We start from the raw sequence: 25,989 nt of genomic DNA on the forward strand, positions 1-25,989 counted from the left end.
AAGTCGTCCAACACATTAAACATTCATATATTAACAGGCCGGGGCCGAGAGAATGTGCAGAGATTAAGTAGTAGGGGAAATTAACTATACATTGAAACATGACTGCCGCCTACTTCCACGGGCGACTAGATTATTTACAACGTATGCAACTCATACATGTAAGGTAACGCTCTCCAACCATCTTCCAAGCCAACTCAACTCAACTCCAACTTGAGCTTTCTGCCAACTGCAGCTGCCACTGCAACTGCAGAAATTTACCCACTGTAGTCAAGGTGGGTCACGACACGGACAGCACCAGGCACAACCTTGCCACCGATACCATCAGCCCACTTGTCCTTCTCCATGTAAGCGTCCTTGACGAGCGCAGCACCGGTGGTGATGATCGAGCAGTTGGATCCGTCCCACGAACACATCTTCATACCCTGGATGTGCTGCTTGGCAGCCTCAGCCTGGATAGCCGAAACGTCCCAGCCAGACCAGCCCTCGTTAACGGTAGAGCCAAAGTCGACCTCACCCCAGGTGCAGGAGTAGCCGCCGAATTCGTCAACGGGGAGGGAGTCGCCTGGTGCAGCGCCCCATGAGGCCTGGGTGTTCTCGTCGAAGGCGACGTAGCGGACCTCGTTGGCCTCAAGGGAGAAGAAGACGGCGGCGTTGTTGTTGTACCAGCCGGTCATCTTGAAGTCGGGGCCGATCTTGTTCCAAATGCGCACGTGCCACTTCTTCTCGGGGCTGCCGTTGAACTGCACGACGTACTTGTAGTTTGAGGCTTCTTCGGCGCTGACTTCGATGATGTTGCTGCCCCAGGGCTTGCCGACGTTGCCTTGGTAGGTGAACTTGTTGCCCGTGATGGATTGCTCGGTGCGGCCGCCGAAGGCGGAGAAGCTGAACGAGTCGGGGATCTTGGTCCAGTCGGAGACGGGCGCAGCGACGGTGGAGGAGGGAGCCTCGGTTGAGGTGGAGGTCTCGGTCGTGGTGGTGGTCTCGGGCTCAGGCTCAGGAGTAGGCGTGGGGGTCTCGACGGGGGTGGAGGTGGAGGTGGTGGTCTCAGGCTCAGGCTCAGGGATCGGGGTGCTGGTGCTGGTGCTGGTGCTGGTGGAGGTTTCAGTCTCCACAGGGGGGAGTTCGATAAATGTCGCGGGCTCGGTCGGGGTGACGGAGGACAGGGTGCTGGTGGTGCAGCACTCCCAAGCAGTCTCGGTCACGACGACGGGTTCGGCGTCGAAGAAGCCGGCGATCTCCTTGGCGACCTCGATACCGCCGACAGCGCGCTTCTCAACTTCGTGTTCATGGCGAACTCCGTGACGGTGCTTGTGTTGACCGTGCGAACGGGCCAGAGCCGGACTGGCAGCGGCGAGAATAAAAACGAATGACTTCCACTGCATTGTCGGTACGTGATGGGTCAACTTCACATCCACGTCCGTAAAAGAATGTAAACAGCTGGTGTTTGTGGGGGTGGTAAAAGAGTGACTGGTGTTGGATACGAAAGGAAGGGAAAGGGAAAGAAGGCGTGGAGGGAGGGATCGCGGGTAGAAAAGGAGACGGGGAAAACGGGGCTGAGCGGCACAAGCGAGTGGGGAGGGGAAAATAAGAAAACAAAGTCTCTCGTCCTTAGCGCCCAGATTCAATCGTTAGTCGCCCAGGTACGAGCTAAAGAGCATGGTAATTAAATGAAACCCGCCTGGAAGCCAATTGCACGCTGCTAGGGAAGAAACCTCAGTCAAACGCCGCGCCCTCTCAGTGTGCGTTTCACGAGACCCCCGACGTGGTTATATCCGTGTAGCGCCAGGTTGCAGACCCTGACGATGACGCTGAAGACATTCCATCCCTCAGCCCTCTCGTGCCTGGCTGTACGCCTCCTACAGTGGGACATTCCACAGGCGCCCTACGAGCCTTGACCAACGACTCTATCCACAGCCGATCAGTGTGATCCTATGGTCTGGACTTTCGCAGGGTCGAGTCTGGACGTGCGCGCGAACAGTGGACACCGAGAGGGACCGAATCCAGGGGCATTTCCCCCTTTGTGTTCGTTCCTGACTAGTCGCGCGATCAGGGGTGGATCAGCACTCGGCGGCGGAAATTAACTGCTGATGGCGTTCTGGGCATGCTTGACGGCGTGCGATTGGCTTGTTGGCGACAAGTTAGCGTCAGAGTTGAAGAATCTGACGAGCAGAAACGGAGAACACTCACCGATTTGTCTTGTCGGTGGCCTTGGAGGCTTGGAGAAGCTGTTGTGCGAGCTGAGGTTGTGACGGACTGATGGTGTGTTGGGTGAAGTTTGGGTCAGGAACCCGACCGGTGGAGTGGCTTACGTAGTAGTTTAAAATCTGCACGAACTGCTCTTAATCAATTTCTCGACCTGAAGGAATTTAAAACGCATTCTTATCTGGATAACGGGTTTAAAAAGTGAGAAGTTGAGAACCCTTCTTGATCAATAATCCACAACGCCAGGAATCATGTAAAAACGACAACCCCTACTCCGCTAGTGCTTGCTAAATTCAACGCCTGTCCCGCCGTCTATGATGATCAGCGCGCCAACCTTCGTATTCCCGGAACCACGATAGTCGATAGCTGTGCCAGCTCACTCCTCCTCGCTGTCATACCACATGTCTTCCCTGACCTTTTCTTTGGCGAGTTTTGCCTCGTCTCCATTCCCGGTACAGTAGATCTGCCCAGTCAGCAGGCTCTTGAGCAGGTCTTGTTGTTTATCACACCACCACGCGTATCGTCCGTTTTGTTCATACGGGGTGTCGTGACGCGGTCGGTAATGGCGACCATACAGATCCTTGAACACTTTGTTCCTCTGCATTCGCAGGTTGCGCTGCAGGTTAGGCGGCGGGACCTTGGCCTCTAGCAGAAGATTGTGAATGCGATCGTCCGGATGTTCGTTCCAATAAAAGACGCACAGGAAGTCGGAGAGGAGAAAAAGTGTCTTGAGGTCCAAGCTTTCGATGCGCTTTCCCTGTGCATCAGGATCCAAGCAGAGCAGCCCGATAAGCTGGTACTGAGCGCGAACGAACCGGCGCCTCTCACTTGGCGACAAATCCTGAACCACTTGCGGATCTTGGTATTCCTGATCGTTGTTGGTGTGGTCGTCGGCCATGCTGTCGGCGGCTTTTGATACCTCAATGACCCGAGCCATTTCTTCGACCGTGAGACTTTGCTTGTCTGCAGGAATGTCCTCGATGATTGATAGGAGCTCGCGCAAGTCGGCGTAGCAGGGTATGGTATTAATGACGATGGAATTGTAAATGGGAGTACGATATTGTTGCCACACTTGGTGGAGCTCTTGAGAGGTTGCAGAGAGATTGGCGGCTGTTTCAAGGGTGGGTGCGGCTTGGAAGATCTCGACGAGCAACTCCGTCGGGAGTGCCAAAAGAGCGGATGGCTTTGGAAGTGTTCCTTCAGTCATCTTGTGTCTGGTGTTGCTGTGGCGGTGTTTCGTTTGCGGAGAAGAGGGGTAGTTTATGGATTGAGGCGAGGGAGCCTTGTGGGAGTTGCGGAATCAGGAAGTTGCGAAGAGGAGGTGGAAGGCTGAGAAGCAAGTTGAAAATTAAAGAGAAAGTGAGGTGAAGGCCAAAGAGAGCTGTTGGTCAGGAACTGAAGGTGTAAACATTATCCATGGATTCGTAGGCACCTCTGAGCCGCATCACATGATCTAGGCAGGAGCCAATTCGCTCGTATCCGCCGGCATTCACTCTCCACCACCCGCCCAGGCGCTTTGCTTGAGCTTGTTGACCATCAAAAGAGCTGCATGGCCTGCAAATGCGTGAGAGAAAGGACCGGTCATAAGAAACACTGATTGTATTTTTGTCTAGCAAGATTTGCGTTGAACAAGGCTGACAAGGCCTGAACGCGGGGAAGCGTGAACGCAGCATCTGCCGGCCGGACTCTGCCTTGCCGATTACGCGCGTCAGCTGAAAGTGGGCAATATTGCGGGCGCCGACGGTTACTAGCCGCTGGAGATATCGCTGTTATAGTATGTCCCTGCTATATACGTATTTTAAGGTGGAGATGGCAGGAGAGGGGTACGTGATCCGACAGGGACCGTTCATTTCTCAATTGGACGGTGATAACATCTTCAGCCTGAAAGCGAGTCGCAGGCGGTTGATCAATCATCAGTAAAACTCAAGAGCAAGATGCAGCCCGACGAAAATTCAGCCACAGGGCTCGAGCCTCAATACGAGTTGACCTCGTCATCCCTGACTTGGCGAGGGCCTTCACCGCGTGGCTCGAACACAATGCCCACCGGGCAGATTCGAGTGAATATCTCGCTGGTTAACCTGAGGCTGACCAGGGTGCCAAGTGGCTCTTCCATTCCTGCGAGGTAGCGGTATCCTACAAGCATAATGGCCAATTGTTGGTGATTCGTGTCTCCATTCGCCATGCACGACCCCGCATGCTGACCACAGATTGCATGACCTACCTCGCAGCCTTCAATTTGTCGATATGTAACCGAAGAGCAGCATCCTAGGTTCGAGAGGCAGCCCGCGAGGCAGACTTGCTTTTAGGATATTCGTGGCCCTGGTCTACCTGGATGCCAAGGCAACCAAGGGAGGAAACCTGGAGGGAATAAACGAACAAACCAATATCGACTCGCCGCCACATTCCGGGAACTTTCAAGACCTTTCAGTAACCTTGAAGGGCAAGGCGCTCTTGAGCTACAGCGAATGAAAGAGCCGACAATATGCACTCGACCACCGGGTCGGAGACCAAGTGAGCTTCTGCTGGCTCTAGATCCTAGCCACCTCAGAGACAGCAGTCCCGTTTTGGTAAAGTGTGGCGTAGCGGGGTAGCTGTCAACCATCCCGAACAACAATGGCCTCCTCATTATTGTTGTCCAAGGTTGCATGCGGTTATCGCCCGAAACACCCAACAGCCGTCGGTGTGCGCGGGAAATTATAAATACTGTGTTGGTGAGAGCTGAATCTCAACATCTGCTTCAACCTTGAACCCAACCTACTTGAACATCCACTGATCAACACAATGTCGCGAGTTTGGCACATCACTGGTGCAAACACAGGCCTTGGCTTGGAGATTGCACTCAAAGCTCTTGCTGAAGGTGATCGGGTGATAGCTGCCGTGCGCAGCCCCTCCAAAGTCCCAGAAAGCCTGGAGCGAGAGGAGGTACGGGTCCTCCAGTTCGACCTCACCTGGCTCCAGCCTGAGATCAACGAATACGTTGAGAAGGCGTTTGCTGCATTTGGTAAGATTGATGTGTTTGTCAACACGGCTGGCTACTCGTATATGGCTGCTATTGAAGAGTCGGAGTATGATCTCCTCCACTTTGTGTTGATCAAGCCGGCGACAGCTGGGCTAACAATGTCTGACGCAGAGACTCCGCCGTGAAAGCTCAGTTTGATGCCAATGTTTTCGCCTATCTCCGCCTTATTCGAGCGGCTCTCCCCAACCTGCGCACTCAGGGAACGGGTACAATTATCAACTTCTCCTCCATCGGCGGCTTGCTTTCCGCGCCTACAAATGGGATCTACTGCGCGACTAAGTTCGCACTGGAAGCTATCACCCAGGCTCTCAACGCTGAGATCGCTCCCTTTGGATTGAATGCGTTTGTTGTGCAACCAGGATACTTCCGCACCTCGTTCCTCACTTCTGTGGTCTCTGGCACCAACCTAGCTCCCCCGCTTGATGTCTACAAGGGCACCCCAGCACATGAGGCTCGTGAAGCGCTCTCACATTACAACGGGAACCAGCCGGGCAATCCAAAAGAGGGTGCAGCTAGGGTGTGGGAGTACGTGGCTGATGAGGGCCTATTGAAAGGAAAGCAGAAGCTGGATCGGCTGCCGCTCGGCAAAGATACCGGTGGTACGTACAAGGTCCTGGTTGGTGAGTTGGAGAAGACCGCAGCAGAGTATCAGGAGGTCTGGGAGAGTACCGACTTCAAACAGTAGATGTAGTACATACCTACAGATGCAGATGCAATGGCACTTGAATTCTCTGAGGAAATAAAAATGAACGTCAGAGTTCTTAGCGTGCGAGACGAGGCTGCTGGAGGGTGGCGTGCCAAGCCCGATCGTGATTTTCTCGTATGACTCGCAATCTCCACCTCGCATCTTCTCCATCACACAGCTCGCTGGTTCCGTCAAGGTAATCAATGGCTACCGCTGGTGCGCTTCGAAAGAACGGCCAACAACCATCCTGCGAGCCATGTCGCACCTCCAAGCTGCGGTGCGACCACACCGTCCCGGTTTGCCAGCGATGCGTCGCCCGCCAGCGGGCAGACCAATGCATTTATCACCCTTGTCCCCTGACAAAACCTCGAGAAAATCGCCAAAGGAAGGAACAAGTCAGAGCGAAGAGAAAAAGTACTCCGGCCGACTCCGACAAGCTCTATGAGTGGGCAAGCAATGCCCCCTCGGTCCCTGTTCGCCTCGGAGCCACCCAGAGTCCGAATGAGAGCGATGAATTCTCTTCCTCGGTCATTCTCGGCCTAGCGAGCCACACAAGCGACCTCTTTGAGGATCTCAAGCACTTTGGATATCAATCGCTCGTCGAGGAAAGTGCCGCGCCGGTGGACCCGAAGGATGTTGAGGTTGGCGCACAGATTCTGGCACTGCTTGAACATCTCCCGTTTTACGCGGAGGTGCTTGATCTGCGATTCAAATTATTCGAGGGCACGCTATTTGGTCCTCCGCTGATGCGAGAAATTATTGCACAACTGAAAGTCCTCTATCATGACGCCATTCGAGGTTGTTCCAGTGCAATTGGTAGACAAGCGCGTCTGGTGGAATTGTCGAAGACGATCTTCAAGACCACCGGCACAGTCATTGAAACGCATCCCGATATGACACTCTCCGAATACGTTGCCGTGATTGCACTAAGATGGGAGATCATTGCACTCTTGCTTGGAATGGCTGGAAGGGCGACGTACCAAATCAGCCAAAATGCAGCGGTGCTCAGCCGGGAGGACATCCCGGGCAAGGACAAGCATGGCTTTCGGAAGATATTGATAGCGGTAAACGATATCTGCCTGCAGTTCTGTCAAAAGATTGGGGTGCTCGGTGACCCCTTGATTTGGGCGACTCTCCAACATGGCCTGTTTCTTGCCGATATGCATGGGGTTGCCGGTAGGTGTCGAATGACTCCTCGAGAACACACACTAACCTGCCCAGACTTCAGAACTTGTAGAACGCAGGGAGAGCTAGTGAGCCTCATATTTGCCCTTGGCCTTCACAAGGGTCAGCCGGACGAACGAGCTCCATTCTTCCTTGCTGAGCTTCGTACCAGAACCATGGTTGCTGCTTACGCCGATGATAAAGAGCTGGCAGCTTTTCACGGCCGCCCCCCGGTCTTATGTCGGCGATACTGCAATCTTCAGCTGCCCGTGGACCTTCTTTGGGAGGAGGTGATGGCTGATGCTCCTGCGCGAAACGCTGCCCTTCAACGGCTCGGTCCGGATGGCTGGGATACGCAGGAGTATACGGGAAGCGAGTGTTCAAGGCCAAGGGTGATCCTACTTGCTAGCATACTTCGGGAAATGGTGATAGAGGTCTCATTGAGCTATAATGTGGCTGATTTGGATGCAACGATCAAGTGCGTGCGCCAACCCTTCCTTGAAATGTCGTTCTAACCCTCCTTCGTGGCACACAGGAAGATCCGCCATGAGACAAACGAGCTGCGACTTGGTCTGCCCTCATTCCTCCAGTGGTCGCCAGGGAAGAAGAATCCGCATTATTCAGCGGCTTCGGTGCACCTGGAGTTCCTCTACCAGGACCTTCTCCTCTCTCAGACGATCGCGAAGCGAACCGGGGTAACTCCCGATTCACTGATCAACACCTCTCGTCAGATTTTATCAATGCTCTTAGATATACTCTCCAGGCAGATCCGGACAGGACAAGTCAACTGGATCACTTGCTGCGACGTATATTACACTCACCCTGTGCTGTATAAATGGACACTGACACGCTGAATTATAGATCACCTACGTCGGCCTCCCTGCTGCAGCCGTCCTTTCGAAAGAACTCCTCCGGCAATTCCATAATTCCCAACCTACACCATCAACTACATTCTTTCCTCGCCCAGAGATAATCCAACACTTGAGCATATTTGCCGCACACCTTGAAACGTTCTTCACAGATCGAGAAGGTGACTACGAGACACGAAAAAGAAGTCTCCACTTCATCCGCTCCGTGCTAGACATTGTTCTGGCTCCAGCGCCTCCCACATTACCCGCCGTCGCTCAACCAGAAAAAGTTCACAACAATGACGTGCCTATCCGAACACCCCTATCCGGCTCGTTTGATGGCGCGGCGGTGAACGGCGATGTGCCTGATTTTGTCAACCCCGCTGAACTCGATTTTGCGGCACTATGGGAGGAGATCGATTTTGATTGGGAGGGGGATAGAAGGGTTTTGTTCAATTGAAAATTGAGGCTCACTACTTTCTCCACATGCTGACATCCACTCGACCGGCCCCATTTCCTGTCAAGATGAGGCCCGATTATGAGCTTTCCAAGATCTTGGGTGGCCGATTCAACGGTGGGTATGCAGGCAATGATACTCCGTACGTAAGGCTTTGTGCTAATCTGCCGGCAGTTACCCGCGACTATCGTTTGCCAAGCGTCAGCGCAAAAGTGAGCTCTCAGGCTGTTTTTTTGAGAGTAAAATCCTAGAGTCTCTACTCTCAGCACTACCGCGTTTCGGCTTAGCTGGAAAAGTGTCTGGACCTTGTCCGCCTGAGTTTAACAAAGCCGTTCGGACCGCCTTTTCCTTTCAAATATACGACCCGCGCGGGATCCTACGGAGTCTCACTGTTAATACCAATATGGAGCCGCAGTGCTAATATTCTCCTAAAAGCCAACTGTTTCCCGCTGAAGTGTTTTGTCTTCGGTCCGCAGTTTCTACATACAGTTGTGCTTATTGACTCAACGTTAAACACCGCGACAGCACTATTATCCCAGTCAGGATAGAATGGGTGCGCATTTCTCGCAGTTCTTGCCTCCCAAGCCAGCCTTCACAGAGGCGAACCTTCCGTCCCTTCAAGGCAAGGTGTTTCTTATAACAGGCGGGACATCTGGCATCGGCTTCGAACTTGCCAAGATCCTTTTCAACAATGGAGTTAGAGTGTACATCACAGCGCGAACGGAGATGAAAGCTTTTGAAGCCATTAAAGCAATCAAATCCTCCTCCCCGCGCGCAATCAGTGACAACGACGACAACGACAATGACAGCGGGCCTGGTTACATCGACTTCATACTACTCAATTTGGATGATTTGAGCAGTATCAAAGACTCCGCCAACAACTTCAAGGCAAAGGAATCTAAAATCGACGTCATCTGGAATAACGCCGGAAATTTCACAACCTCCCCAAGGCAGTGTCTCAAAACAAGGGTTTGAATTGCAGCTCGCGACGAACTGTCTCGGCCCGTTCCTATTTACGAAGTTGCTTTTGCCTCTGCTCCAAGCCGCGTCCATCGGACCAAATTCGCAATCGCCGAGAGTGATCTGGCTCAGCAGCCAGGTCGCTGAATTCTCCTCTCCACCCGTGGGGATCATCATGCAGGAGCTGGAAAACACACCTAAGGATAATGTGCGGAACTATGTAAACTCCAAGGTTGGGAATATCTGCCTCTCCGCAGAGTTTGCGCGGCGCTACGGGTCTTCAGATACAGGTCAGAATCCCGGCATTATCAGCGTCTCTCTCAACCCGGGCGCCGCCATGACAAACCTCTTGCGTAACGCGAAATGGATGCGCTTCTTCTCATCGCCGTTACTACATGATCCGAAATCGGCGGCGTATACGGAGCTATATGCGGGGCTTAGTGACAGTATTTCTTTGGAGAGGAATGGGTGTTATGTTGTGCCGTTTGGGCGAATTCATGAATCATTGGGGGAGGGGTTGCTCAATGCGATGAGGGGTATCGAGGAGGGCGGGACGGGAAGAGCGAAGGAGTTCTGGGAGTTTTGTGAGGAGCGGACGAGGGAGTATCTCTAGTCAATTAGTCGTGGTGTAGAGAATTCCGCCTGCTGCGCATCTAGTAGAGCCACCTTAATTTCGAGTATGCACTTACTACTATGTGCGTAGGACTGGATCAGCATCCTATGGTTTGTTCGGGTCTAGTAAGGGTAGGTTGCATTTTCAAGCACTTATCAAGCACTGAGTAAACCCACAAGTCCCTGAGTAAACATGAGCATGACTTCATGAAATGCTGTGCCCAGACGCCCACTACATCATACCCAGTCCGGGGAAGTGTCTCGGAACGGCTGCATCAGGCGCGATATTGGGGGCTTTTCTAGGCACCGGGCCATGATTGGAGGAACTTGGGCGATCAACAAGCCGCTGTCGTTCGGTAGGCGGCTTAGCCACGAGGAAATGAATGCCAATCGAACAGTACCTTGATTTTGAGTTACGTCAGGGCATGAGACTCAGAGGGTCTTGGGTATTGAATAAATAACCGATCAATCAGTCCTGAGGTCGATTTGCGGAGCTGTGGATCCATACCTATTCGACGTTTGTTTTTCAGAATCAACAATACTATTCCGCACGCACTGCAGTTATGAGGACTTCTACTACATTATTAACGGTCGGGCTGCTGGCACTGGGTAGGCTATCTGTCCAGTTACTTGCATTTGCATCGATAATTGACAGAATATCCCAGGAACAACCGCCCAAGAATGCCGCGGAAACAGAACCGAATTCAGCTCTCAGGACCAACTCGATGAACTCATCCAGGACTGCTCCGTACTCGCTGACGAGATCCGTCTCGTCAACTTCGAGGGAACTTTAGAGCTTCCAAGCATCACCAACATCACCCGCCTGTCCACACGGAATAGCAGCATTACCAGCGCTCGGTTCCCCGACCTTGAGAATATCTCCGAATACCTTGTGATAAGGGACGAGGTCACATCAGAGGAGACGCTGAGGAATGTTTCTTTCCCGAGGCTTCAGCATGCGGAGAATATCACATTGCGGTTTGCAAATGAGATAGGCGGGGTTGAGTTTCCTGAGTTGATGAATGCAACTAATATTCGTATTATCAATACGCCGAAGTATGTAAACCGAAGAAGAAGAAGAAGACGCAAGTAGGGAGCTAACAAAATCCCGCATCAAGCCTCTCATTCCCCGCATTAACCAACGTCACCTACCTTTCGATCATGACGGGAGTCTCTAACGGCTTCCCGAACAACGACACCGAGACGCCAAAGGAGATATCGCTGCCAGCTCTCATGGATGCAGAGACTCTTCGAGTAATTGGGGATGTCGAAAGGTTAGTCCCATACACCTGGGCTCTAGCTGTCCATCGCATCAGACCTAGGTGTAATTACACTCACTAACGAATATAACAAACCAGCTTCACTGCCCCCAATTTCACTAACGCCGATAACTTGCACCTTGCCTTCTACGGCCCTGCAGTCGAGCTCAGCCTGCCCAAGTTTAGCCCGGAGAATAACAACGGCGCGCTAGACTTTACGGGGAATATTGAGTCGTGCGTCTTGACCCTTTTATTTTCCTTATCTCTGGAACCATCCTCGGAGCTGGACTGACATGTTTGATCTAAAACAGTCTCTCCCTGCCCAAATTGCGCATTTATCGCGGAGACTTCCGGATCAGCACCACTGTGCCCGTTGCGATTGATATAGGCCTGCAGAGCGTGCGGGAGTTGTCGCTTCATGGTGACATTGAAAGGTATAATCATCGTTTCCTTTCAGCTTCTTTTTGGAAATGTTTGGACGGCCGAACTAACGTTCTATGAAAATTCAGTGTCTATCTCCCGCTGCTACAGGAGTACTCGAAGGTGGAAGTCAGCCCTACAGCGGGTGGGGACTTTGATTGCGGTGCGCTGGAGGAGAAGCTGGAGCAGACTGCGGGGCCGGAGGATGAGAATGGGGAATTCCTGTGTGGTGGTGGTGCTTCGGGGCTCGTGGCGTTGGGGGGTAAATGGATGGTGGGGCTTGCTGGGGGGGTTTATTTGTTGGGGTTGGTGATTTAATTCAGATGATATATTTTACTATTGTTTTGGATGATGTGATGATAGTGTATGGATATTTTGTTAGTAGTTTGTTTGATTGTACACTATCTGTTCTTCTCCCACCAACCTTACAACTGGTAGATCTGTACCTGGAAGGGCAACCCTTTAATCCTGCCAATAAAGCGGCGGCAACCTGGGCTGACCTCCGACCTCTGCCCCTCACCAACCTGAAAACAAGCCACTAAGCCGCAACTAACACCGAGGCACGAGATCCAAAGACATATCAATTTGGACACTACTCTTAGCCGTATAAAGCTCTACAAGCCATGCTATCCTCCGACTTTCTTTCTCGCCTCTTCAGGTTCGCCCCTCGGCACCGTAAGCGCACACGCAACAACCCACAACGTCATCAAAATGAGCAACATTCTGCCTCACCAGAAACCCGGCAGGTCGTCTCAATAGAACGCATAAACACAACACCTTACATGTCGCGCGCAATTCTCGAATCACCCGGAATCTACCCATCAACATGCGCCATCAACGGGGACATCCACGACCCCGAGCGCCTGCCGATCCTGCCACCGAACCATGTTTCCCTGTACTCAAAGCTCACAGATGAAAATAACCACGACTATACAGCAGATCTCAATGCTCAAAGCGGATCCAGTTTCTTCACGAAACTTCCCCCTGAAATCCGGCAGATGATCTACATCCACGCCTTTGGCGCCCGGCGCATCCATCTTGACTATGACTTTAACGTGCAAGAGAACTCGCAACGGTGGATCTGGTGGCACCGTGTTTGCGATGATGCTTCTAACTGTCCGGATAAGGAATATGCCTGTCCCGAGACGGTAGCCGCGGAGGCCTCGATGTTGAGGCTCGGCTCTGACAAGTGGGTGAAGACCGGGTTTGAGTATAAGGTTGGGGCGGTGGGGTGGCTGTGTTCTTGTAAGACTGCGTACGTATTCGTTCTCTTTTCACAATTTATACTCTTGAGCCCTGATCTTTGCTTTCTGTGGGCGAGGACTGACACATAAGATCTAGATATGAGGAAACTATTCCGGCTCTATACAGCAGCAACACATTCGTCCTGACCCAAGGAATTGACCAGCTCTCGCGGATCACGAAGGTCCTTCCTGACTCACATCTGGCCCTGTTGACGTCGTTGCATGTTGAGATCGATGTTTATAGAATCTGTGGATATTCGCCACCGGATATGAACTCGCTCTTTGCGCACTTTTACAAAACTACCTTCGAGCTCCTCGACGACAGGTTGCCGAGTCTACGTGGACTTATGCTTTCGTTTGCGGGGATGCCGAGGTCAATTTACAGCGCCGGAGTTTGGAGGACGGTGGATGAGGAGAACTGGATTGGGCCGTGGGAAGAACTAGCTAGAGGGAGGCAGTGGAGGAGACTTGAGATTGTGGTTCCGGATGCCACGTTCGAGGTCTTTGAGGAGTTGGTGCGGAGGAGAAGAGAAGTTGATGGAGATGGCAATGGGAATGGCAGGAGTGGATATGTGGTGGTGAAAGGAACGGAGTCTTATCAGAAGGGGTGGTCATGAGTACGATTTTGGTTCAATGAGCCCACGGACTATGAGCATGAGTTCGAGTAATCATGAGAACACCACACCCGCCAAGACGCGCGAAAGGCTGCGAAAGATGGGGACTCATGATTTAGATTGGGCTCACTTATCGCAATGACGCTAGTCCCTATACAGATGTGGCTAGCTCTGCCTAGGTACTTAAGTACCTAAGCTTACAGACTACAAGCCCCAGGGACGCCCCCATTCACTAGCAACGTTACGGTGCCTACCCACTGTATTGAGTTCCCGGAGTGCGGGTCAAGGCATAAAAGATGGCAGGCGCCCGCTCGGCTTTGTTCAAAAACCTGCTGTCAGGTATTCCAACAACTCACACAGAAGAGAAAATGAAGCTCACCTCCCTCCCAGTCGATATCCTCCACGAGATTATATACGACCACCTCTCGCTACAGCGCGACATCTTCAACCTCATGATCACGAACTCTAAGCTTTACCTCGTCGGGAAACCAGCCCTATACCGCATCAATGCCGCCCGCCACTTCTCAAGTGCAATCTCCTGGGCCCTAAACAACGAGCATCTAGCCACACTACAATATGCACTCGAAAATCGGAGTTCGGATCTTGAAGGGCTGGTGGGAAAGAAAGGAAATACGCCCCTAACCGCTGCCGCTGAGATCGGCTACCTTGAAGGCGTAGCATGGCTACTCTCCCGCGGCGCAAACATTAACGCGCAGAGCGACTACGAGGAAACAGCACTCAGTCTAGCCGTCCGGGAAGGTCATTTCGATATCGTGAAGCTACTGCTGAACCAGGACGGAGTCGAACCAGATATCCCCGATGGCTTCCAGCAAACACCTCTATGGTGGGCCTGCAGCCAGGGAAACCCCCCTATTTTAAACCACCTCCTATCGAGGAATGAAGCGCCCGGCAGAATAAACATGGACGTGAACCACGCACGGATGGACAAAGTAACACCACTCCACGCCGCAGTAAGCGCAAACCACATATCGATTGTGCAAACCCTCCTTACCTACCCCGACACGGACCCCAGCAAAGCCGACCTCGACGGCAAAACGCCCCTCATGGCAGCGATAGTACACAGCTACACCGAAGCCATGGACCTCCTCCTCTCGCACCCGAAAATAGATCTCGACGCTCGAAACAACGCCGGCTACAAGGCCGTCTGGATGGCCGCAAGAATGTACCCTTCTAGTCTCCTCGAAACCTTGCTCGACCACGGCGCAAACCCCAACGAAGTCGGCGAAACCGGGTTCTGTATCCTCGCCGCCGCAGCCGAGCGAAGCTACCTCGAGAACATGAAGCTACTTTTAAAATACGGCGCAGACCCAACCATCGCAAATAACGAAGGCGCAACACCCTTGCACTGGGCCGCCCTATGCGGCAAGACAGATGCTGTGGCCCTCCTTCTCTCTGTTTCCTCGGTTGATGCAGCAGCTAGGACGGAAACGGGGTGGACGCCCCTGCACTGTGCGCTTGAGGAGCCGGATAGCGAGCTTATAGGTTTCTTTCTGCGGAGGGAAGAAGTCGATGTTAATGCTGTGGAGATTGACGAGTGGACGCCGTTGATTACGGCCGCGTATGATGGGCGCAATGCTGCGGTGGAGATGTTGTTGGCGGATAGCAGGGTTGAGGTTAACAGGGTGGATGAGAGGGGGTATTCGGCGTTGATGCATGCGGCTAATAAGGGGTATATGGGTATTGTTAAGGCGCTGGTGGGGGATGAGAGGGTTGATTTATTTTTGAGGGACGAGAGGGGGAAGATGGCAGTGGATCTTGCGAGGGAGAATAGGAGGGAGGAGGTTGTGGAGTTTTTGGAGGAGTGGCAGAGAAAGAGGAAGGAGGAGGCGGTTGTTAGTGTTGAAGTTATAGATGGCCGTTTTAACAATCGTCTATCATTTATGATATGAACAATACTCATCTTCAATAGAGCGGGTTCTGGAGACTGGTACAGAAATAGATCTCGAGGCACCACTACCGTCACCCTCAGCAACGTCTCTCCATCCATACAGGGGTGTAGATGCAGATGTTGCTCCTGGCGGATATTGCGACTTCTTTGCCGGTAAGCAAAGAGAGCCTTGGAGGTAGCCTTGGAGGTAGCCTTTGAGGGACCACTGTTATGGATACAAAGTATTTAACTGACATGGTGTTGACAAGAGAAGAAGCAAGCCGGTGTAGACCCGTCAATGCTGGGGATGGCCGAATATGGATGCCAAGACCCATGACAACACAGAAGCAGATCCAACAAGACACCCTTGATGACTTCTACAACTTTCAAACACCAAGACCCTGCTTGACTATCTCATTGCAACGCCTCAAGTACCCCAAAACCTCCTCCTCCCCATGCCACGCCTCATTATACGCCGCACTCAACGTCAACCTCCCCTTCCACGTATCCAAAAACACTCCCAGTCCAGTCCCGAGTTCCTCACCAGTCACCCACGGATTCTCAAGCTCAAAGTCCCCATGCCGATGCGCAATAACCTTGTCAATAACTCCCATACTCGAGACCGAAACAGACGGCGCCTCATTGCGAGCTGGGATCGGAGGAACACCGTCGCCGGGATACGGTAGGACCCCCATAGCCCAGTACGACGGGACAAGGAAGATGTGCTCGGGATTATCTCTGATGTCGACGTAGAAGGCACGGACTTGCTGAGCGATCTCGGCGAATGTTTCACACTGCGTGGTGCTTGAGTCGGACGCCGAAGGGATGGTCAAGTCGATCGCTAGTGACTTCCCTGAGACGGAATGGTATAATGCTGCGGGGTGCGCGGAGGTACTGTAAGGGGAATCGCAGTGTGCGCGCTCGTTGATGAGGGAATAGCTGATATACCGGACCGTGCGCGTGGACTCCTTTCTTTCCTGTGCGTCTCGCACCGCGAGGGCAATGGCGGCGTGGTAGGCATGCGTGATGCTGAGACCGGCGCTTCGGCATTTTGCTAGCACCTTGCTTGTTTCCTCAGCTGGGAGTGTGATGGCGACGCGCAGGTGTTTTCCCGGGATGGGATTCTCCGTCTTGAATGGTAAGCTAGCGACCTCGACGTTCTCCCGGAGGGACGCATTGAACGCCAGAGTCTCCTTCATGTGTACCTCGTGCTCTGGGGTTAGAGTTGGAGGGATCGAGGCGGCTACCCGGAGAGGCGGGCTGAGATTCACCCACTCGTCGCCGAAGCGAGGCGTGATATACGCGGACTGTTGCTTGTATGCCTCCGCCGCGTGCTTGAAGAGGTTGTTGAAGAGGATCAACGTCCCCATACCATCGATGATATCGTGACGGATACGAAAAGCTAAGTCTGCTCGGATAACATCACCGCCGGCCGAGGGAGTCTTGACAAGGAACAGTGTCGGAAACGCAGGCATTGGCGGATCGGAGTTACACCATTCAATACCTGTCACGCCCTCGGAGACAACGCGGAATGTCTCATCCAGCCAGCTTTTCAGCGCCGCAGGATCGGCAAGCGTCTCATAAACCTTCCTATATCGTCCCGCTGCGTCGTCATATGTGACTCTCGCCCTGATCGTCGGGTGGTCGTGGCGTAGCCGCAACCAGGCTAGTCGGAGTGCCTTCTCAACCCTTTCTTCGGTTTCCTCCCGTGTGGCACCGGTGGGGATCGAGACTGAAAACGAGATGAATCCGGTCATTGCGACGAATACTCGCCCGGTTCCTGAGTAGGCTTTTGCGAGGCTGGTGTACTTTTCTTCCACCTCGTCAATGTCGCGCTCCCATCTGCCGGGACTGGTTTCCTGCCAGGTGAATCGATCATAGGAGTTTGAAGCCATTGCGACTCTGACTGTCTCGCTTGCTTTACCCTGTGAGCTGCACCGGTGTGCTGTGAGCGATGGGTGATGGTTTGCCGCGATGGCGCGTAGTATGGCGGAGTATTGATAGGGTTTTGGCTCGGCTCAGTCTGACTTTCGAGCCGTGGGTCGTACAAAATCATGAGCGCAGGTCATTTTTATACCATCCCTCGTGGGTCTAACGGCCCGAATCCCCGAGCCTACAACCCCAGGGGCCAAGTAAGTGAGTTTGGCGAACTACCAGAAGAGGTATATATGCCCACTAACCGGGCAAGACGGTTTAGCCGGAGTTCTCCCGAGCGGTCCCGACATCCCCGCCATGGCTAACCCCGCAATTTCTTCAGCTGGAGCTCAGAGACCAAAGGTTGATCTCGGCTTCCAAGTTCCCCGGACCCTGATGATTACTAACCAAATCCTATCGGGGCAACGCGATTTGCGGAGTCACGGTGGGCAAGGAGCTGTAGGTACATTTACAGTGCCAGGCTGGACACTCAACACATAGATTGGAGTCACATTTGACGGCCTCTTTCGACTGACTTTTTCTGAACAAGTTTCATTATGTAGTTCGCATATTTATCAGCCAGCATTTGCATTGCTAGGATAGCCAATGAGAAACTACTATTGTTACCAATGGTTTATACTAACTACACGATCTTCCCCTACCACCAAGAGGAGTAGGTCACAACCAGAAACTATACTCTCCAACATTACTCTATTACCACGACCACCCCCGTCCCAGATTGTAACCCCTTTAAGAAGCGACAAACTCCCCTGTGATCTCAACAATCTTCGCGACGGCCCTCTTATACCCCTCACTCCCCTGCAACCTCTCCGCATAAGCCCTAATAAGCGGATACCGGTCCTTCCCAAATCCCTTCTGTCCAATCACCCGCGTCAAACTCTCGATTACCGGGTAACTCATCATTATATCTGCCGCTGTAAGTATTTGCCCGGTAATATATGGCCCGCCGCCTGGTGCTGTCCGTAGCTGTTCCTCGAGGAAATCGAAATGCTCGGTGAAGTTCCGGTCGAGGAAGTTCTCTTCGATTTTGGAGGCGACGAAGGAGAAGACGCTGCGGATTAGCGGTGGAGGGGCGGTGCGGAGAACTACATAACATTGTTCAGCAATCTTCTTACCAAAGTGTAGGGAGGACTGTAAGAGAGCAGAGACAAACCATTCGTAACGACCTTCATCACAAGATTCGGCATCAGGCTTCCCTCTGTGTAATGCATGTAGTACCGATATCGCAGCCATTCTTCAGTTTCACCGCCGACTCTCCGGCTGTTTTCTCCTTCTCTCTCCTCCTCTCTCTCTGTCCTTTGACCATCCTCTTGATTATCCTTCCAACGCCTCGGAATCAACCGCCCCCCACCAAAATGATCAAGCAGATACTCGACAACAAACGCCGACTCGGCGAGCACTAATGGCCTTTCCGACCCCGGGGTCTCGATCGTCACGACAGGCGCTTTACCTAGTGGGTGGACTTGCTTGAGAGCCTTCGGGGCGAACTTGTCGGGGCCGCGGGTAAATGTTTTGAGTGAGTAGGGGACGGCAAGTTCCTCGAGGAGCCATAGGATGCGGTGGGCGCGGGATTCGTTGAGCCTGGGTGTTAGTTAGTGTACTAATACTATAAAGCGTGATATGGACGATCAGGTGGGGGTGGGTGGGGTTCTTACCAGTAGAGTGTCACTTTGGGTTCTTTTGGTGCGTGTGCCATTTTTTATGGTTAGGCGTTGTTCATGTATCGTTGAATAGGACGATAGAAGAAGAAAGCAGAGAGAGTGTGTATGTGATTTTGGAGACACGGCGGACTTGCGACATAGCTTATATGTCTTGTCAATGCGCGCCAACACCAGTCGGATAGATCTATCCTCCGTGGCGGCGTTCCTCCAGGACGGAAGTAGACGAGGAGACGACCCTCGTATTCGGCTTCGATCATCTCTCGGGAGTAGTCATGGATCCGACGGCGGTGGGGGATTCCGCTTTAGCGATACAAGGGGCCGAAGCTTTGAGTGGGCTTGTCCTGAACATGATGCTTGAATGGTTTCTGCGCACGTACGGATTTATTGAGGTCAAGGTACGGTTGCCTTGATATGGATTGTGAGACAGTGAAAGCCGTGTCTGGATTTCGATGGAAGAACTGCCGTATGAAGCTATGATGGGTTGACTTGGGGTTGGTAAGGCCATGTCTTCCCGGGATACTTCTCGCTGGAATGCACGCTCGGCAAGCAAAGGCAGGATAATATTGATTGAGATAATCAGAGATCACAAGGGTATGTTTCTCCCAGGCAGTGATGCCTGAGGCAGTAGGAGTTAAGGTTCTCCAAGTTGCTAACCGGATCTGGCGAAAGATGCGCCGCGCCAATCAGAGGGAGGCATTCTTTATCAGCTGCAAATGCAGTGCGGAGTGGAGATGGAGACAAGAGGGGTTGACAGCAACTTATAAAACACCCTGCACGCATCTTCTGTCTTTCGTCTGCTCTCAAACTTTTTCTCCCTTCAACGTTACCCCAAAAATGACCACCTTACACCCCTTCGACCCCATTACCCCCGGGGAGATCACTCTCGCCACCAAAGTCCTGCAAGCCGCCTTCCCTGGTGTTAAACTGCGATACAAGAAGATCGACATCCAAGAGCCCATCAAGGCAGAAGTCGTGCCTTATATTGAAGCCGAGCGTCTTGGAAAGCCTCTTCCTACCAAGCCAACACGACTGCTGCAAGTCCTATTCCATCGCTTGGACACGGGTGCATTCCACAAGGCGCTGTTAAATGCCGCCACCAAAACAATAATAGATATCAAGGAGCTCCCCAAAGAAGTCCAGGTACGTCGACTTGCCACTACACAGACCAAACTCTAACCATTCCAGGGCCCCGTCGACGTTGACGAACTCATCGCCATCGAACAACTATGTCTGTCGCACCCAGTAGTCCAAGCCGAGATCGCCAAACTCCAGCTCCCATCCGGCGTCACCGTCTGCAACGACCCCTGGATCTACGGCACTGATGATCCAAATGAATCTCGCCGACTGTTCCAATGCTATATGTATATCACTGCCACCGACCACGCGCAAAACAACCACTACTCTGTGCCCTGCAAATTCTCGCCTGTCTTTGATGGTCTCACCCATGAACTTGTCCGGATGGACTATCTTCCCAGCACAGGCAATACAAGCACAACAGACACGCAGCCATGGAAGCCTGTCGAGACAGTCCAGTACGCGCATGACTTGCTCACCGAGCCGTTAAGGAATGACCTAAAGCCGTACATCGTGCAGCAGCCAGAGGGCCCGTCATTCAAGACAACTGGAAACGAAGTAACCTGGCAGAAATGGCGGTTCAGGGTAGGATTCAACAGTCGTGAGGGGCTGGTAATTCACAATATCACCTACGACAACCGAAGCCTGTTTTACCGACTGTCCATGTCGGAGATGACTGTGCCATACGGCGGTATGATCCCCTCTCCTCCCCCTCCCATTCCAGGTCTCCTCGATTGCTTTGCACCAGAGCCCATTGCTAATCCCACTCTCAACCACAATAGACCCCCGCGCCCCCTTCCACCGCAAACAAGCCTTCGACGTCGGCGACGTCGGCTTCGGCATCACAGCCAACACGCTAACCCTCGGCTGCGACTGTCTCGGCCACATAAAGTACTTCTCAGGCTACCGCAGCGATTCCACCGGCACCCCCATCCACCTCCCCAACGTCATTTGCCTGCACGAGCAAGACGCCGGCCTGCAGCACAAACACACAAACTACCGCAGCGGCGCCGCCACCGCCGTCCGCAACCGCCAGCTCGTCGTGCAAATGATCTGCACAGTAAGCAACTACGAGTACATCTTCGCCTACATCTTCGACCAAGCAGCGAACATCGAACTCGAGGTGCGCGCGACCGGAATCCTCTCCACCGTCCCCTTCGACAATGAGAAATTCGGAACAACCGTCCCCTGGGGCACCAACGTCGGGCCTGGTGTCATGGCGCCGTTCCATCAGCATATGTTCTCTCTCAGAATTGACCCCGCTATTGATGGATACAAGAATACGGTTATCTATCAAGACTCTGTCCCGCTCCCGGAGGATGAGAATAACCCCTACCTGATCGGCTACACCACAAACCAGCAACGCATCAAAAGGTCTACTGCTGCAACCCTCGACGTCTCCAAGAACCGCGTCTTCAAGATCCAAAACGATAACAACATAAACCCGATAACCTACAAACCAGTCTCATACAAACTCATGGCTCAACCAAGCCAAATGCTCCTCGCCTCCCCGCGCTCCTTCACGCATAAGCGCGCCGTCTTCGCGACGAAGCCAATCTGGGTCACGAAATACCGCGACGATGAACTTTTCGCTGGCGGGGAGTTCACGAACCAAAGTAAGAAGAGTGATGGTTTGGAGGTTTGGGCTGCTAGAGATGAGAGTGTTGAGGATGAGGATTTGGTCCTTTGGCATAGTATGTTCTCCCCCTTTCTTTCTTTCTTTCCTTCTCTTCTCTTTTCTTCGCTTCTCTCTGTCTTTGCATTTGTTTCTTGGTCTCTTTTGAGTCTATCTGGGCTGACATTATTGTTTAATTGTGCAGCATTTGGTCTAACGCATAACCCCCGCATCGAGGATTTCCCTGTCATGCCTGTGGAGCGCGTGAGTGTGATGCTGAAGCCCGATGGCTTTTTTACGAAGAATCCCGCGCTGGATGTGCCGCCTTCGACGCAGGGGTTTAATAAGTCGACGTTGGAGCCTGAGGCTGTGGGGTGCTGTTCGGGGGTTAAGCTCTGAGGGTGTGGGAAAAAACAAAGGTCGGGAGATATTCCCAGGAAATATTATTCTGGAAAGTTGACTAGGAGGGGTGGATGCTTGTCTTATGAGTGCAATGTAGATGATCATCAACACAAGGATCTGGATTGAAGATAGTATCTTGATGATATTCGTGTTAGTTTGCTATATATATACTAGAGCCACTGTGTTGCTCGTATGGCTGCATAGGTCACTTTATCGCAGCCAACTCGGTGAATCAAAAGGTGGATTTCGTATTGTGATCGCTTAAACAACCTCATCCTTCCCATCATGACTCCTCATCTCCTTTGCCGCCGCAGCCGAAACCACATGGCCTGCACCGCCAACTCCATCCTCATCCGCAAAGGCCCTATCGCCAAACAGAACAGCAATCTCTTCCAGTGAAACATTCGCAGTCTCCACGTAGTAAAAGTGCACGAGACACGCCGAGAACAGACAGAAGCCCGCGATGACAACGTAGAAGTATCCATTGATACCCGCAAACGCATCTGGGGACACCATGCCGATGATGAAGTTGAAGACCCAGTTGCTTGTTGTAGCCAGCGCCATACCCTTGCTGCGACCGCGGAGCGGGAATATTTCTGCGGGGAGAAGCCAAGGCATGGGGCCCCAGGTGAAGCCGTAGACAATATTGTAGAGCATGACGAAGGCGTATTGGCCATTGGCTTTGACGTGGATGTCGAGATCGGCTTGGGTGAAGGCGCAGACGATACCAAGGAGGATGGACATTGCGAGACCTAAGAGAGCGAGAGAAGTATGTTAGGTTCTTTCCTAGTGCAGAATGGTGTCTTGAAATTTATAATACTTACCACCTGTAATGAGCAAAGGCTTCCGGCCCCAGCTGTCGGCAAGCCACCAAGTGACGATGGTGGCGGCTGTATAGGGCACGGCGTTGGCAGCTGTATATAGGAGAGACTTGCGTTCGTCGAAGCCGGCGGAGGCGAGGGTACTGGGGAGGTAAAAGGAAATGATGTTGATTCCGTTCAGCTGAGCAAACATTTGAACCGTGATACCGACGATGGTGCGCTTGCGATAGCGAGTAAACATTTCCTGGTACTTGTCAGCTATGCTACTAGCAAACAAGTCGGGGGTACATACCAACCAAGATGACTTGCCGAGCTTTGACTCGTAAATAACAGCTTCCTGGATTTCAACATGCACTTGCTGCACATGTTCTGCTTGTGTATCACCAGAGGCATGCAGATCGGCTACCACTTGCAGACTCTCTTGCATGAACCCGTTCTTTGCCAACCAACGAGGGGTCTCCGGAATGAAAAATGACATGGCCAACAGAAGTGAAGAGAGTCCGATCTGGACAATGAACGGACCTTGCCATGACATATTCTTCGGCAGCATGAAATTGAATCCGTAGTCCACCCAGCACGAAAGCATATATCCTCCGATGGACATTGAATATTGGATTCCGACCATAAGTCCGCGGCGATGTGGAGCTGCAATCTCAGTCTGAATGATGGGCACTGTCATGGAAAGAAAGCCGACACCGATGCCTTGGATGGTACGACCGGCGACGAAAGTGGCAAAGCCTGGTGCAAATATCTGGATGAATGCACTAGCGAAGTAGATGAGCCCGCCGAGGCGGACGGTCTTCTTTCTGCCCATCATGTCGCCGAGGCGGCCGGCAATAAGGGCTCCAACTGCGGCTGCTGCTTGTAGACAGGCGACGGAAATACCTGTGATGGATGGATCGACGGCTCCTGTTGTTCCATCGGCACCTCCATAGTCTTTGAAAAAGCGCGACACGAAAACCGGATTGACTAGAAGCCCGGACATGATGCCTATTGCAATCAGCATTGCTCGTTCGAGCTACTAACCTATTCAGCATGGCCCTACCAGAATTGTATCCAAACAATGCATCTCCTAGGCCACCAAAGGCACACGTGGCGTAGAGCAAGGGCGCTCCAACAAACGGATACCGGGCAGAGATCTTCTTTGGCTTGAGCATCTTCTCCAGCCAGCCTTGTGGCTCTGTGATTTCAGATCCCACAACTTGTGGGCGGACGGCCGCCGCGTCGTGCGTTTGCTCTCGCTTTGAGTTGTCACTCATCTTGAAGTCAGGTTGATGAAGGTGCGTAGAGATTGCTTTGCTCGCCGATCGGTCCGGGTCAGGGAATGGTATTTCTACCCCAGAGCACTATCCCACGGGGAAAATCCGACTCCAGGATGACGGCAATTTTTCGGGATTCCTCCCACAACAATACCCACTACTCCAGGTCATAACCCCGATTCCGAGTCTTGAAACCGGGCCAGAGCTGGCGTCCCTGTGACCGAATGAGTTTTCCGCGCTCCGTATAGAGCAGAGCTGGCCAATAGTCGTGTGTCCCAGGGCCGCAGCAAGACTGGCTTCAGCTGTCGGTGGTTTGATTGGCCTGAGTTGCTATACTCTTTCCACCGGTTCCATAAAACCACTGGGTCGAGGGCCCATTTGAGCACGGTTCCGTACAAAGAACCCACTCGGTTCCGGGTGGCGCGCACGGACTCGGCGAAAGAGTAGCATCCGCCGGAACCGTGTCGGATCCAGCTGGAACCGATTGGCAAGAAAGGAAGTACATCAACAACTTTTGAAGCAGCTGCATTCCCCAAGTCCCATTCAACTAATTTGGCGGAAAAAATAAGATTGCCAGCGAAATGATTGCAAAGAATGACCAGGTTGGTTCGACCATCAGCGATTTCTCGCCAAGTCGCTGACTACTTGCTCACCATTCAGCCCGAAAACCAAGCCTTCGTGCTATACCCCGGAGGTAAATTCGGATATGAAGAGCGCAAAAAGCCGGTTTTGCAAACCCATCGAGATGTAATCGTTCAAGTTATAGCGACAGGGTTGTGCGGGTCAGATGTAAGACATCCGCAGAGTCGACAATTTTTGTGCAAACTAATAAGAGCATCTGTGGTAGGTTCACTACTGGCAACACGGACGAATCGGTCGATATGTGGTTGAGAATCCCATCATACTTGGTCATGAGTCTTCAGGCATAGTGGTTGAGTGTGGGAGCCAGTCCGGCCTTGTGGTGGGTGATCGAGTAGCCCTTGAACCGGGCATCGCTTGCAATACCTGTCGCTACTGCCGCGCCGGTCGATATAATTTGTGTCGGGACATGCGATTCGCCGCTACACCACCATACGATGGAACACTTGCGACATACTATCGCGTACCTGCAGAATGCTGCTATAAACTGCCATCTCATATATCCCTCCGAGACGGCGCGTTGATTGAGCCACTCAGTGTTGCCGTGCACAGCTGCCGCCTGGCAGGGGATATGCAGGGAAAATCAATCATAGTTTTTGGGGCCGGACCGGTTGGGCTACTATGTGCTGGGGTCGCACGGGCATTCGGTGCCTCAACAGTTATGGTCGTCGATGTTGTTCCGAGCCGGCTCAAGTCCGCTTTGACACATGGTGCCACACATACGCACCAGACAACATCAGACTCACCAGAGCAAAACGCACAGGATATCTTGGATGTGGCCGGGTTGGAGCTGGGAGCTGATATCGTACTCGATGCGACCGGCGCCGAGCCCTGTATCAACAGTGGGATCCACGCACTGACTCCTGGTGGAACATTTGTGCAGGTGGGCTTGGGTCGACCAAATCCCTCCATACCTGTCGGTCAAATTTGTGACAAGGAGGCTACATTGAAGGGTAGCTTTAGATATGGACCAGGAGATTACCAGACCGCCGTTGGGCTTCTCGACTCACGTCGAATCACTCTGGGCGATCTCGTCACTCATGAGTATCCTTTTTCGCGGGCGGAGGAGGCTTTCCAAAATGTGGCTAATCGAGGAGGAATCAAGAGTGTCATTTACGGGCCCGGAGTTGACGAGTGTGTCGCGAATGCCGCATTAAAATAGAGTAATAGCATATATTAATAGCTCACACCATGTCGCTTTCGAAAGAAGA

At 52.6% G+C, this 25,989-nt stretch overlaps 13 protein-coding genes across 13 annotated transcripts; 8 read left to right on the top strand and 5 right to left on the bottom strand.

The window, feature by feature from the left end:
• Position 1: 1 nt before the first annotated feature.
• Positions 2 to 1,555, bottom strand: BJY04DRAFT_200079 (uncharacterized protein). The gene has a single exon (XM_073712871.1). It carries the CDS (start codon positions 1,380 to 1,382, stop codon positions 255 to 257), a length of 1,128 nt encoding a protein of 375 aa, XP_073566185.1. The 5' UTR covers positions 1,383 to 1,555; the 3' UTR covers positions 2 to 254.
• Positions 1,556 to 1,931: 376 nt separating this feature from the next.
• On the bottom strand, positions 1,932 to 3,656 carry BJY04DRAFT_143231 (uncharacterized protein). The gene is made up of 3 exons (XM_073708720.1): positions 3,635 to 3,656; positions 2,188 to 3,583; positions 1,932 to 2,123 (listed from the first exon to the last, which is right to left on the bottom strand). The coding sequence occupies exon 2, from the start codon at positions 3,407 to 3,409 to the stop codon at positions 2,579 to 2,581; it is 831 nt and encodes a 276-aa protein (XP_073566186.1). The 5' UTR covers positions 3,410 to 3,583; positions 3,635 to 3,656; the 3' UTR covers positions 1,932 to 2,123; positions 2,188 to 2,578.
• Positions 3,657 to 4,684: 1,028 nt separating this feature from the next.
• On the top strand, positions 4,685 to 6,001 carry BJY04DRAFT_143190 (SDR family oxidoreductase). The gene is made up of 2 exons (XM_073708719.1): positions 4,685 to 5,267; positions 5,333 to 6,001. Exons 1-2 carry the CDS (start codon positions 4,984 to 4,986, stop codon positions 5,904 to 5,906), a joined length of 858 nt encoding a protein of 285 aa, XP_073566187.1. The 5' UTR covers positions 4,685 to 4,983; the 3' UTR covers positions 5,907 to 6,001.
• An 85-nt stretch (positions 6,002 to 6,086) lies between these two features.
• BJY04DRAFT_200083 (uncharacterized protein) lies at positions 6,087 to 8,513 on the top strand. Its single transcript, XM_073712872.1, has 4 exons — positions 6,087 to 7,082; positions 7,128 to 7,548; positions 7,606 to 7,876; positions 7,932 to 8,513. The coding sequence occupies exons 1-4, from the start codon at positions 6,110 to 6,112 to the stop codon at positions 8,376 to 8,378; spliced, it is 2,112 nt and encodes a 703-aa protein (XP_073566188.1). The 5' UTR covers positions 6,087 to 6,109; the 3' UTR covers positions 8,379 to 8,513.
• A 411-nt stretch (positions 8,514 to 8,924) lies between these two features.
• On the top strand, positions 8,925 to 9,948 carry BJY04DRAFT_223162 (uncharacterized protein; the record flags this gene model as incomplete). Its single annotated transcript, XM_073717614.1, has 2 exons — positions 8,925 to 9,344; positions 9,397 to 9,948. 2 exons carry the CDS (start codon positions 8,925 to 8,927, stop codon positions 9,946 to 9,948), a joined length of 972 nt encoding a protein of 323 aa, XP_073566189.1.
• Positions 9,949 to 10,510: 562 nt separating this feature from the next.
• Positions 10,511 to 11,944, top strand: BJY04DRAFT_223163 (uncharacterized protein; the record flags this gene model as incomplete). Its single annotated transcript, XM_073717615.1, has 6 exons — positions 10,511 to 10,556; positions 10,613 to 11,003; positions 11,066 to 11,221; positions 11,306 to 11,440; positions 11,518 to 11,640; positions 11,716 to 11,944. 6 exons carry the CDS (start codon positions 10,511 to 10,513, stop codon positions 11,942 to 11,944), a joined length of 1,080 nt encoding a protein of 359 aa, XP_073566190.1.
• Positions 11,945 to 12,249: 305 nt separating this feature from the next.
• Positions 12,250 to 13,487, top strand: BJY04DRAFT_223164 (uncharacterized protein; the record flags this gene model as incomplete). Its single annotated transcript, XM_073717616.1, has 2 exons — positions 12,250 to 12,881; positions 12,968 to 13,487. The coding sequence occupies 2 exons, from the start codon at positions 12,250 to 12,252 to the stop codon at positions 13,485 to 13,487; spliced, it is 1,152 nt and encodes a 383-aa protein (XP_073566191.1).
• A 293-nt stretch (positions 13,488 to 13,780) lies between these two features.
• On the top strand, positions 13,781 to 15,709 carry BJY04DRAFT_223165 (ankyrin repeat-containing domain protein; the record flags this gene model as incomplete). Its single annotated transcript, XM_073717617.1, has 3 exons — positions 13,781 to 15,362; positions 15,415 to 15,546; positions 15,642 to 15,709. The coding sequence occupies 3 exons, from the start codon at positions 13,781 to 13,783 to the stop codon at positions 15,707 to 15,709; spliced, it is 1,782 nt and encodes a 593-aa protein (XP_073566192.1).
• Positions 15,710 to 15,758: 49 nt separating this feature from the next.
• On the bottom strand, positions 15,759 to 17,267 carry BJY04DRAFT_223166 (uncharacterized protein; the record flags this gene model as incomplete). The annotated part of the gene is made up of 1 exon (XM_073717618.1): positions 15,759 to 17,267. The coding sequence occupies one exon, from the start codon at positions 17,265 to 17,267 to the stop codon at positions 15,759 to 15,761; it is 1,509 nt and encodes a 502-aa protein (XP_073566193.1).
• Positions 17,268 to 18,004: 737 nt separating this feature from the next.
• On the bottom strand, positions 18,005 to 19,069 carry BJY04DRAFT_143262 (glutathione S-transferase). The gene is made up of 3 exons (XM_073708721.1): positions 18,963 to 19,069; positions 18,461 to 18,888; positions 18,005 to 18,392 (listed from the first exon to the last, which is right to left on the bottom strand). The coding sequence occupies exons 1-3, from the start codon at positions 19,001 to 19,003 to the stop codon at positions 18,037 to 18,039; spliced, it is 825 nt and encodes a 274-aa protein (XP_073566194.1). The 5' UTR covers positions 19,004 to 19,069; the 3' UTR covers positions 18,005 to 18,036.
• Positions 19,070 to 19,789: 720 nt separating this feature from the next.
• Positions 19,790 to 22,451, top strand: BJY04DRAFT_231706 (copper amine oxidase). The gene is made up of 4 exons (XM_073719603.1): positions 19,790 to 20,108; positions 20,154 to 20,733; positions 20,825 to 21,736; positions 21,863 to 22,451. Exons 1-4 carry the CDS (start codon positions 19,803 to 19,805, stop codon positions 22,054 to 22,056), a joined length of 1,992 nt encoding a protein of 663 aa, XP_073566195.1. The 5' UTR covers positions 19,790 to 19,802; the 3' UTR covers positions 22,057 to 22,451.
• On the bottom strand, positions 22,182 to 24,171 carry BJY04DRAFT_200091 (sugar porter family MFS transporter). Its single transcript, XM_073712873.1, has 3 exons — positions 23,173 to 24,171; positions 22,884 to 23,124; positions 22,182 to 22,811 (listed from the first exon to the last, which is right to left on the bottom strand). The coding sequence occupies exons 1-3, from the start codon at positions 23,884 to 23,886 to the stop codon at positions 22,321 to 22,323; spliced, it is 1,446 nt and encodes a 481-aa protein (XP_073566196.1). The 5' UTR covers positions 23,887 to 24,171; the 3' UTR covers positions 22,182 to 22,320.
• Positions 24,172 to 24,303: 132 nt separating this feature from the next.
• On the top strand, positions 24,304 to 25,985 carry BJY04DRAFT_143286 (NAD(P)-dependent alcohol dehydrogenase). Its single transcript, XM_073708722.1, has 3 exons — positions 24,304 to 24,741; positions 24,800 to 24,928; positions 24,987 to 25,985. Exons 1-3 carry the CDS (start codon positions 24,721 to 24,723, stop codon positions 25,938 to 25,940), a joined length of 1,104 nt encoding a protein of 367 aa, XP_073566197.1. The 5' UTR covers positions 24,304 to 24,720; the 3' UTR covers positions 25,941 to 25,985.
• Positions 25,986 to 25,989: the final 4 nt, after the last annotated feature.

The sequence above is a fragment of the Aspergillus karnatakaensis genome (assembly GCF_047715665.1).
Source record: "Aspergillus karnatakaensis strain CBS 102800 unplaced genomic scaffold BJY04scaffold_68, whole genome shotgun sequence".
NCBI classification, from domain to species: Eukaryota; Fungi; Ascomycota; class Eurotiomycetes; order Eurotiales; family Aspergillaceae; genus Aspergillus; species Aspergillus karnatakaensis.

Bases quoted from the DNA above. Each gene is read 5' to 3' on its own strand.
- BJY04DRAFT_200079 (XM_073712871.1), bottom strand. From the start codon at position 1,382: ATGCAGTGGAAGTCATTCGTTTTTATTCTCGCCGCTGCCAGTCCGGCT.
- BJY04DRAFT_143231 (XM_073708720.1), bottom strand. From the start codon at position 3,409: ATGACTGAAGGAACACTTCCAAAGCCATCCGCTCTTTTGGCACTCCCG.
- BJY04DRAFT_143190 (XM_073708719.1), top strand. From the start codon at position 4,984: ATGTCGCGAGTTTGGCACATCACTGGTGCAAACACAGGCCTTGGCTTG. The intron at 5,268-5,332 runs GTATGATCTCCT...TGTCTGACGCAG, and splicing joins GCTGCTATTGAAGAGTCGGA to AGACTCCGCCGTGAAAGCTC.
- BJY04DRAFT_200083 (XM_073712872.1), top strand. From the start codon at position 6,110: ATGGCTACCGCTGGTGCGCTTCGAAAGAACGGCCAACAACCATCCTGC. The intron at 7,083-7,127 runs GTAGGTGTCGAA...TAACCTGCCCAG, and splicing joins CGATATGCATGGGGTTGCCG to ACTTCAGAACTTGTAGAACG. The intron at 7,549-7,605 runs GTGCGTGCGCCA...CGTGGCACACAG, and splicing joins GATTTGGATGCAACGATCAA to GAAGATCCGCCATGAGACAA.
- BJY04DRAFT_143262 (XM_073708721.1), bottom strand. From the start codon at position 19,003: ATGGCACACGCACCAAAAGAACCCAAAGTGACACTCTACTG. The intron at 18,889-18,962 runs GTAAGAACCCCA...ACTAACACCCAG, and splicing joins CCCAAAGTGACACTCTACTG to GCTCAACGAATCCCGCGCCC. The intron at 18,393-18,460 runs GTTTGTCTCTGC...AATGTTATGTAG, and splicing joins GATGAAGGTCGTTACGAATG to TTCTCCGCACCGCCCCTCCA.
- BJY04DRAFT_231706 (XM_073719603.1), top strand. From the start codon at position 19,803: ATGACCACCTTACACCCCTTCGACCCCATTACCCCCGGGGAGATCACT. The intron at 20,109-20,153 runs GTACGTCGACTT...TAACCATTCCAG, and splicing joins AGCTCCCCAAAGAAGTCCAG to GGCCCCGTCGACGTTGACGA. The intron at 20,734-20,824 runs GTATGATCCCCT...CAACCACAATAG, and splicing joins GATGACTGTGCCATACGGCG to ACCCCCGCGCCCCCTTCCAC.
- BJY04DRAFT_200091 (XM_073712873.1), bottom strand. From the start codon at position 23,886: ATGCTGATTGCAATAGGCATCATGTCCGGGCTTCTAGTCAATCCGGTT. The intron at 23,125-23,172 runs GTATGTACCCCC...GACAAGTACCAG, and splicing joins TCGGCAAGTCATCTTGGTTG to GAAATGTTTACTCGCTATCG. The intron at 22,812-22,883 runs GTAAGTATTATA...TCGCTCTCTTAG, and splicing joins GCCTTTGCTCATTACAGGTG to GTCTCGCAATGTCCATCCTC.
- BJY04DRAFT_143286 (XM_073708722.1), top strand. From the start codon at position 24,721: ATGATTGCAAAGAATGACCAG. The intron at 24,742-24,799 runs GTTGGTTCGACC...CTCACCATTCAG, and splicing joins TGATTGCAAAGAATGACCAG to CCCGAAAACCAAGCCTTCGT. The intron at 24,929-24,986 runs GTAAGACATCCG...CATCTGTGGTAG, and splicing joins CAGGGTTGTGCGGGTCAGAT to GTTCACTACTGGCAACACGG.